At 34.8% G+C, this 10,007-nt stretch overlaps 2 protein-coding genes across 5 annotated transcripts; one reads left to right on the top strand and one right to left on the bottom strand.

Annotated features, from left to right (window-relative positions):
* Positions 1–64: 64 nt before the first annotated feature.
* Positions 65–4,808, top strand: LOC137819587 (disease resistance protein RUN1-like). Of its 2 annotated transcripts, XR_011082339.1 has the most exons (6): positions 80–611; positions 779–1,797; positions 1,881–2,156; positions 2,270–2,998; positions 3,525–4,491; positions 4,589–4,808. XR_011082339.1 is itself a non-coding variant. In XM_068623484.1 (3 exons), the coding sequence occupies exons 1-2, from the start codon at positions 106–108 to the stop codon at positions 1,756–1,758; spliced, it is 1,563 nt and encodes a 520-aa protein (XP_068479585.1). In that variant the 5' UTR covers positions 65–105; the 3' UTR covers positions 1,759–1,797; positions 1,881–2,381. The 2 variants fall into 2 exon arrangements, 1 of the variants encoding a protein (XP_068479585.1); XM_068623484.1 differs by lacking the exons at positions 3,525–4,491; positions 4,589–4,808 and having other exon boundaries at positions 65–611; positions 702–1,797; positions 1,881–2,381.
* An 804-nt stretch (positions 4,809–5,612) lies between these two features.
* LOC137819586 (disease resistance protein RUN1-like) lies at positions 5,613–9,517 on the bottom strand. Of its 3 annotated transcripts, none has more exons than XM_068623481.1 (6): positions 9,401–9,517; positions 8,917–9,321; positions 7,742–8,825; positions 7,398–7,658; positions 6,561–7,286; positions 5,613–6,147 (listed from the first exon to the last, which is right to left on the bottom strand). In XM_068623481.1, exons 2-6 carry the CDS (start codon positions 9,054–9,056, stop codon positions 5,725–5,727), a joined length of 2,634 nt encoding a protein of 877 aa, XP_068479582.1. In that variant the 5' UTR covers positions 9,057–9,321; positions 9,401–9,517; the 3' UTR covers positions 5,613–5,724. The 3 variants fall into 3 exon arrangements, with proteins under 3 accessions (XP_068479582.1, XP_068479583.1, XP_068479584.1); XM_068623483.1 differs by having other exon boundaries at positions 5,912–6,147; positions 7,076–7,286; XM_068623482.1 differs by lacking the exon at positions 9,401–9,517 and having other exon boundaries at positions 7,742–8,748; positions 8,917–9,246.
* Positions 9,518–10,007: the final 490 nt, after the last annotated feature.

Raw genomic sequence — 10,007 nt, 5'->3', positions numbered from 1 at the left:
CTAAAGTAAAGAAGGTTCTCTTATGGTCTTAACTCGATTCCACAAGTATAAAAGAATCTTCGGCGTACTTTGTTGAATTATTGCTTTCTCTTCTTGTAATAGTTCATGACGTCATCATTTCCTTCCATGGAATTGCTGTCTTCGACATCCAAACTCCCACTGATGTACGATGTGCTCATCAACTTTACTGGAGAAGACATCCAAAAGAAATTTGTTTCTCATCTCGATTCTGTCCTCTCTGATGTTGGCTTCACCACTTTCCTTCACCACCCCAATGCACTCAACCCAATGCACATCCAACAACCTATTCTCAATCTCTCTCGTGTAGCAATTGTTGTTTTCACCAAAACCTATTCTCAATCTGCTTGGTGTCTTCATCAACTTCAACAAATCATTGAATGGCACGAAACTTATTGCCGACATGTTCTGCCCGTTTATTACGAAATTGAGCCATCTGATGTACGTCTTCAGATGGGTGATTTTGGTAAAGCTTTCAAAGAAACGGCACACCAAACATTTTCAGGACAACAACTGGAGCATGGCACGTCCAGATGGAGCCAGGCACTCACCAAAGCTGCAAATTTATTTGGATGGGATGAAAGCAACCACAGGTAAATCACTCAATCAATGACCAAATTTTATGCTTGAGATTTAATTTTGGTAATACATGACTTCTTCGATACTTGCTATTGAACTTGAAGGAGTGATGCTGAACTAGTCGACAAAATTGTTAAAAGCCTTCTTAATTTACCAGTGTTGTCTGCTACTAAATTTCCAGTTGGATTACAATACCAAGTGGAGGATCTGATTGGAACTATCAAAAGTAAATCCACGGAAGATTTTAGGATAGCGATATGTGGACAGGGAGGATGTGGTAAAACCACCCTTGCAAAAGCCATCTATAATCAAATTCATGGTACATTCACGGAGAAAAGTTTTATTGAAGATATTGGACAATTTAGTGGAATAAGAGGGGATCTTCGTTTACAAGAACAACTTCTTTCAGATGTCCTAAAAACAAAGGTGAAGATAAGCAGCGTTGAGATGGGAAAAAGAATGATTCGGGAAAGACTTTCTGGGAAAAGGGTGTTCATTGTACTTGACGATGTGCCTGAGTTTTGTGCATTACTCGACCTATGGGAATACCACCATTGGTTCAGAGGAGGAACTATAATAATCATTACAACGAGAGATGAACACATACTGAGGAGACATCAAGTTGATTATATTTTTCGGATAAATCCAATGAGCCCAAACGAGTCCCTTGAGCTTCTTAGTTGGCATGCATTTAGAGAACCAAAACCAAAAGAAGAATACCATTTTCTTGCAAAAAGAGTAGTTGCTTATTGTGGAGGACTACCTCTTGCTCTTGAAGTCATTGGAAGTTATTTATATGAAAGGAAGAAAGAAGAATGGGATAGAGTATTGTTAAGATTAGACAATATTCCCCAGCATGAAATGTCACATATATTGAAAATAAGCTTTGACGGTTTACATAGTCAAATGGAAAAAGATTTATTCCTTGATGTATGTTGTTTCTTTGTTGGTAAAAGCAGAGCCTATGTTACGAAGATCCTAAATGGCTGTGGAGTAGACCATGATAGTGGAATAAGAGTTCTCATAAAGCGTAAGCTCATAAAAGTTAAAGAAAACAACAAATTTGGAATGCATCATTTGCTACGAGAAATGGGAAGAGAAATTATTCGTCAAATTTCAGGAAAGGGACCTGAGGAACCTGGGAAGAGAAGTCGACTGTGACTTGATGAGGACATAGAACATGCACTATCTGATAATACTGTAAGAAAATTCTTAATGAATGGTTTTGAAACTTCTTTTCAAAGGGGTTGCTTGCTCATGCACATTATGTTTGTTCTTGTTAGCTCTTTTCGTCGCAGGAGACAAAAGTCATTCAGAGATTGCCTTTGAAAATGCTTTTAACAACAAAAGATTTCTTCGACCGTTATCCTTTAGTGGTAGAAGACACATTAAGACTTCTGAGATTCGCAGGAAACTCTGAGTACCATTATACGAAACTGAGATGGATCAGTTTGCAAGGGTTTTCTTCAGAATACCTTCCTAATGACTTTTTTCTGCATTATGCAATAGCAATTGATTTAAAATACAGTCTTCTTCGATTCGTCTGGAATGAACCCCAGGTTTTTATGACGTACCATTTTCTTTTCAAACTCAGCTTAAAATAAGCATTATTAGTTTTCATTTATAACTATTTTATTTTCTAATATTTTATCAAAAAACTATCTTCTTGAAGGTTTTGGCGTGGCTAAAAGTCCTTAATCTTAGTCACTCCAAGTACTTGACAAAAACCCCTGACATTTCGAAACTACCAAGTCTTGAACAGATCATTCTCAAAGATTGCCCAAGATTGCGCGAAGTACACCCTTCTATTGGATGTCTCTGCAATCTTATACTGCTAAATTTGAAGGATTGTACAAGTCTAAGCAATCTGCACAGAAAGATATATAAGTTGAAATCTTTGAAAACTCTCATTCTATCTGGTTGTTCGAAGATTGACCTATTGGAAAAAGATATAGTGCAGATGGAATCCTTGATAACACTAATTGCTGAAAATACAGCTGTCAAACAAGTGCCTTTTTCAATTGTATACTCAAAAAGCATTGGATATATATCCCTAAGTGGATTTGAGGGATTGTCACATAATCTTTTTCCTTCTATCATTAGGTCTTGGATGTCACCAACAATGGATCCCCTATCTTATATTCATTTGGTTTGCATGGATGAGGAGGATAGTAGTTGGGATGATATTGCACCGTTGTTTAAAATTCTTTCAAATCTTCGAAGTGTTTTGGTGCAATGTGATACCGAGTTTCAGCAATCTAAGCAAGTAAAAACTATTCTGGTCGAATATGGTGCAAATATTTCAGAATCAGGAATTTCAAAGCATCAGTTGAGGTCTTCTTTCCTTGGTTTTGGAAGATACAATGAACTCTTCAATACTGTGAACGATAGCATATCTAAGGTTCTTCTCTAGCTTTCCCTTTGTTTATAACCTGCACTATCATTTTAGCTATTATTAAGAAAAGATTAAATAATCCTGATCAAGTATCTGACAGAAACTACAATATGAAACTTTTAGAACCCTTCACTTCTATTGCCACACAGCTTCATCTAAAAGTATCTAATTTTAATAATCAACTAACCAAGTGATTATACTTTTTTATACTATTTAATAGGAAATTGATTTCCACTTTCTTGCTTTACTTGCTTCATAATTGTTTTATTCCCAATGATCGTAGAATTATAAACTGTAAGAGACGAAAACAGAAATGCATTCTAAGTCCTAAGGACATGATGGTGTTATATATATACACAAGACTATTAGCCAGATTTGTTTAAATTAATCATCAGTGCTATTTCTTAATTATGAGTTACATTATTTGATTATAATTCTCATTTTGTAATTTGAATTATAAAATAATAATTGCAGAAGACAGTTTGAATTGAAAAATTACATAATTGACTAAGCTTTTCATCTCATTGTACAGGTATTGGTAAGCAGTGAGTCTTGTGATGTTTCTCTCCCGGGTGACAATGATCCTTATTGGTTGGCCCATAAGGGTGAGGGACATTCTGTTTCTTTCACTGTACCTGGAGATCGTGAGATAAAGGGAATGGCTTTGTGTGCTGTTTATTTATCAACCTCCAAAATCATTGAACCCAAACTTACTACTGTCTTAATTGTTAATTACACAAAGTGCACGTTACATATGCACAAGCATGACGCAGTAATTTCCTTTAATGATAAAGATTGGCATGGCGTAATTTCATGTTTAAGATCAGGAGACAACGTGGAGATTTTTGTGACTTTTGGTCATGGATTGGTGGTCAATAACACAGTTGCCTATCTGATATATGGTGAATCAAATGACTTGGAAATGGATTCTTGGCCTGAGCCAAAGGAAAATACCTTAATTAAATTCTTTAAGAAAATGGTAATGTGTGACTTCTGCTAAGTTAATGTTCTTCATTGAGAACATAACAGGATCCGTTGAGTTATGGAATCAATCCCTGTGTCCTTATTACAATTCATCTTCTTTGAGAAAAGCAGGATCCCTTGAGTTATGGAATTAATCCTTGTGTCCTCTAGTGCAATTTATCTTTCTGATCCTTTCCTTGTTTTCCTTTGAGTATAGCTCATAGTTAAATTCATATTTATTTTACACAATATTGAAAACAAGCTTCGACGGGTTACACAAAGAAATGGAAAAAGATTTATTCCTTGATGTATGTTCTTTCCTTTGTTGGTAAGGACAGAGTCTATGTTACTAAGATCCTAAATGGCTGTGGAATAGACGCTGATAGTGGAATAAGAGTTCTCATATATCGTAGTCTCATAATAAGAACAACAAATTAGGAAGACAAATGGGAAGATAAATTATTCGTCAAATTTCAGGGAAGAACAGTCAACTGTTGTTTAATAAGGATGCAGACTATGCACTGTGAGAGAATACGGTAAGAACATCCTTTATCTATGGTTTTGAAACTTCTTTTGGAAGTGGTTGCTTTCTCATGTGCAATATACTTCTTTCTCTTTGCTCTTTTCATCTAGGAGGACAAAAGTGATTCAGAGATTGCCTACCGGAAGTGATTTCTTGGAACGTTATCCTTTAGAGGTAAGAGACCCAACAAGACTGCTGAAATTCGCTGGACATTCGGAGTACCTTTATAAGAATACCTATCTAACGATATTTATCTGCATGATGCAATAGTGATTGACTTAAAACACAGTCTTCTTCGTTTCGTTTGGAAAGAATCCCAGGTTTTTATTACGTGCCATTCTCTTTTAAAATCATTATTTGTTTCCACTTATAACCATCTCGTTTTAAAGCAATCTTCCCAGAAAGAAATATAAGTTAAAATCCTTAAAAACTCTGTCGAATGATATAGTGCGAATGAAATCCTTGATAACTGTAATTGCTGAAAATACAACGGTCAAACAACTGCCTTATTATGGAATTAATCCTATGATCCTATCCTTGTTTTTCTTTGAGTATAGTTTACAGTTAACAAATTCATGTTTATTTTACCCTGTTTCTTCTTATTTATAAAAAATGACCTGTCGTATTTTTTCTCAAATTATATGTATACTTTTTTTTATTTTGTTACAATGATTTATCTTAACGAGATGAATGGGTAATGTAAACAAAGATGCCTGTGTTATATTTTAAAACTTAAAAAAGTGGACGCATAATATATAAAGAAAAAGGAATATATTGGACAAAATTTCATTGGTATTAGCATAATATTTATTTTTCCAGTGGTTCAAAGTAGGCGGGCGTTGGTCGAATTTTTTAAACGTGCTTGCACCACTATAAAAAAATGTACTCATCTTTCAATGTTTATTATATTCAAACGAAAACAGAGACTACCTACCAGATAACAAAACAAAACACATAGCAAACTATCAAACTGCAGCTGTCTTTATATCATAATGCAATGTCTTATTTTAAGAGGATTCCTATTGAAATATTATATGCTAAAAGGGAAAATAATTGACAAAAGTAAAATCCAGAAAACAAATACAATAAACCGCTCACGCAAAGCCAAGGAAGCACCACTAAGGAGTGAAAACAGGATGAAATAAACATGAATTTCTTAACTATAAGCTACACTATAAACAAAAGAAAAGATGGGAAAAAAATGATCCTGCTGTTCAAAAAGAAGATAAATGACTTACCAGAAAAGTCACATTACAATTTTCTTTATGAATCTAATGAGGGAATTTTTCCTTGGCTCACCATATATCAGGTAGACAGCTGTGCTCTTAATCACCAAATCCTGACCAAAAGTCACAAAAATCTCCACCTTGTCTCCTGATCCTAAATTTGACATTATGTCATGCCAATCTTCATCATTAAAGGAAATTACTGTGCCATGGTTGTGTATCTGGCATGTGCACTTCGTGTAATTAACAATTAAGACAGTAGTATGTTTAGGTTCAATGATTTCGGAGGTTGATGAATAAACGACACACAAAGCCATTCCCTTCACCTCACGATCTTGAGGCACAGTGAAAGAAACAGAATGTCCATCACCCATATGGGCCAACCAATAAGGATCGTTGTCACCTGGCAGAGAAACATCACATGACTCACTGCTTGCAAATACCTGTATCACGTGACAAACAAGGGCATGTTTAGTGAAACAAAAATGTTATACATGATTAAAACAAATCTGGTTAATAGTTTTGTTGTGTATATATCACCATCATTTTGCATTTCTGTTTTTGTCTCTCTTAGTTTATATTTATACGATCATTAGGAATAAAAAAACCATGAAGCTAGTAAAGCAATAAAGTGGAAATCAATTTCAAAGTACTTAGTATAAGCATAATCACTTGGTTCTTTGATTATTCAACTCAGATACTTTTAGATGAAGTCGCGGGGCTATAGAAGCGAAGGGTGCTAAAAGTTCAGTAGCGTAGTTTCTACTAAATACTTCATTAGGATTATTTTCTGTTCTAAAAAATAATAGCTAAAATGATGGTGAAGGTTATAAGCAAAGGAAGGCTAGAGAAGAACCTTAGGTATGCTATCGCTGATAGTATTGAAGAATTCTTTGTATCTTCCAACGCCAGTCAGAGAAGACCTGAACTTATGCTTTGAAATTCCTGATTCTGTAATATTTGCATCATATTCGACCAATATAGTTTTTACTTGCTCATATAGTTCAAACTTGGCGTCACATTGCACCAAAACACTTCGAAGATTTGTAAGGCTGCCAAGCAATGGTGAAATATCATCCCAACTATTATCCTCCATATCCATGAAGGAATGAATATAAGATAAGGGATTCATTGTTGGCGACATCAGAGACCGAATCACAGAAGGAAAAAGATTATGTGATAATCCTTCAAATCTAGGTAGGAATAAATATGCAAAGCTTTTTGAGCATACAATTGAAAAAGGCACTTGTTTCACATCTGTATTTTCAGAAATTTGAGTTCTCAAGGATTCCATTTGCACTATATCTTTTTCCAATAGGTCAATTTTCAAACAACCAGATATAATGAGATTTTTCAAGGATTTCAACTTACATATCTCACTGGGGAGAGTGCTTAGACTTGTACAGTCCTTCAAATTTAGTAGTATAAGATTGCAGAGACAACCAATAGATTGGTGTACTTCGCGCAATCTAGGACAATCTTTGAGAATGAGGTGTTCAAGACTTGGTAGTCTCGAAAAGTCAGGGGTTTTTGTCAAGTACTTCGAGTGACTAAGATTCAAGACTTTTAGACAAGCCAAAACCTTCAAGAATATTAAAATAGAAAATGAAAAAAATAAAATAGTTATAAGTGGAAAGAAATAATATTTCTATTTTAAGCTGAGCTTTAAAAGAAAATGGCACATAATAAAAACCTGGGTTTCTTTCCAGACGAATCGAAGAAGACTGTGTTTTAAATCAATCGCTATTGCATCATGCAGATTAAAGTCGTTAGGTAAGTATTCTGAAGAAAACCTTTGCAGACTGATCCCTCTCAGTTTCTTAGAAGGGTACTCAGAATCTCCAGCGAGTTTAAGCAGTTTTGATGGGTCTCTTACCTCTACAGGATAACGTTCGAAGAAATCTCTTCCGCTAGACAATCTCTGAATGACTTTTGTGCCCGGTGATGAAAAGAGCTAAGAAAAATATTTGTATTGCACATGAGAAATCAACCACTTTCAAAAGAAGTTTCAAAACCATAGATTAAGAATGTTCTTACAGTGTTCTCTGACAATGCATGTTTTAGATCCTCCTCAAGCCACAGTCGACTGTTCTTTCCAGATTCCTTTCCTGAAATTTCACGAATCATTTCTCTTCCCATTTCTCTTAGCAAATGATGCATTCCAAATTTGTTGTTTTCTTTAACTTTGATGAGGTTACGCTTTATGAGAACTCTTATTCCACTATCATGGTCTACTCCACAGCCATTTAGGATCTTGGTAACATAGGCTCTGCTTTTACCAACAAAGAAACAACATACATCAAGGAATAAATCTTTCTCTATTTGATTACGTAAACCGTCGAAGCTTATTTTCAATATCTGTGGAACTTCATTATGGGGAATATTGTTTAATCTTATCAATACTGTATTCCATTCTTCTTTCGTCCTTTTATATAAATAAGTTCCAATGACTTCAAGAGCTAGAGGTAGTGATCCACAATAAGCAACTACTCTTTTTGCAAGTAAATAGTATTCTTTTTTTGGTTTTGGTTCTCTAAATGCGTGCCAACTAAGAAGCTCAACGGACTCGTTTGCGTTCATCATAATCATCGGATAAACATAATCAACTCGAAGCATATTCGGTAGGTCTTCATCTCTCGCTGTAATGATTATTACAGTTCCTTCACCTAACCATGAACTACTTCCCCATAGGTCTAATGGACCATACTCATTCACATCGTCAAGTACAATGAACACTCTTTTCCCAGAAAGTCTTTCCCGAATCATTTTTTTTCCCATCTCAACACTGCTTATCTTCACCTTCGTTTTTAGGACATCTGAAAGAAGTTGTTCTTGTAAACGAAGATCCCCTCTTATTCCACTAAATTGTCCAATATCTTCAATGAAACTTTTCTCCGTGAATGTACCATGAATTTGATTATAGATGGCTTTGGCAAGGGTGCTTTTACCCGATCCTCCTATTCCACATATCGCTATCGTAAAAACTTGGGTGGATTTACTTTTTATGGTTTGAATCACATCCTCCACACGGGATTGTAATCCAACTGGAAATTTAGTAGCAGACAAGATTGATAAATTAAGAACGATCTTAACAATTTTGTCCACTAGTTCTGCATCACTCCTTCAAGTTCAATAGCAATTATAGAAGAAGTCATGTACTAACAAAATTGTATTACAAGCTTAAAATATGATTGATTAAGTGAGTCATTTACCTGTGATTGTTCTCATCCCATCCAAAGAAATTTGCAGTTTTGGTGAGTGCGTGGCTCCACCTGGACATGCCATGCTCCAGTTGTTGTGGTGAGAATGTTTGTTGTGCAGTTGCTTTGAGGGCTTTTCCAAAATCACCCATCTGAAGACGTACATCAGATGGCTGGATTTCGTAATAAACGGGCAGAACATGTCGGCAATAAGTTTGGTGCCATTCAATGATTTGTTGAAGTTGATGAAGACACCAAGCAGATTGAGAATAGGTTGTGGTGAAAACAACAATTGCTACACGAGAGAGATTGAGAATAGATTGTTGGATGTGAATTGGGTTGAGTGCATTGGGGTGGTGAAGGAAAGTGGTGAAGCCAACAGCAGAGAGGGCAGAATCGAGATGAGACACAAATTTCCTTCATGATCAACTGTTAGAAGAAGAGAAAGCAATAATGCAACAGTCAAAGAGATGATGTGTACAGACACAAAACTTACTTCTGTAGTGGTCGTGGAAGCGCGTTCACACCATCGCCGAACCTTTTTATTTTATGCAAATAACGCTTAAAGTTTTAAAAGCTTATAACATCATCATCTTTCACATTACACATGTATATCTAAAACAGGTTAATGTAGGTATAAATACAGTTTAGAAAAACATTCAGTTTATCTATAATCAGTTTATAAAATTATTTCAATATCATTTTGTTAAAATCATTAAACAAATATTTTCTTTTTCTTTTATTTATATTGATTTTGAATTCTACCTTGCTAGTTTAGCATGTCTAAACTCATGAAAAACGTGAAAAGTTATATAACTTTCAAAAATTTAATCAATTTTTTATTTACTAATTTAATCAATTTTTTATTTAATAATTTAATCATGCCGTAAAAAATATTATTGTACTTTTCTTTTACACGAGTAGAGATTATCTTATATAATCTTTCTTTTCAAAGCGTAGATGAGATCTTCATGCCTTCTATCAGGAGGTACTCTTAGTTGGAATGTGTGTGCAAAGAATACTATACATAATAAATATCAACCTATTTATAGAGTAATCTATTAATAAGAAAGAGAATGAGTGGAAGGCATTGAGAGAAAAGA

This window comes from Phaseolus vulgaris, chromosome 10 (genome assembly GCF_000499845.2).
Source record: "Phaseolus vulgaris cultivar G19833 chromosome 10, P. vulgaris v2.0, whole genome shotgun sequence".
NCBI lineage: Eukaryota > Viridiplantae > Streptophyta > Magnoliopsida > Fabales > Fabaceae > Phaseolus > Phaseolus vulgaris.
Note: the sequence above shows the minus strand (reverse complement) of the source record. Positions and strands in the feature narration are given on the sequence as shown.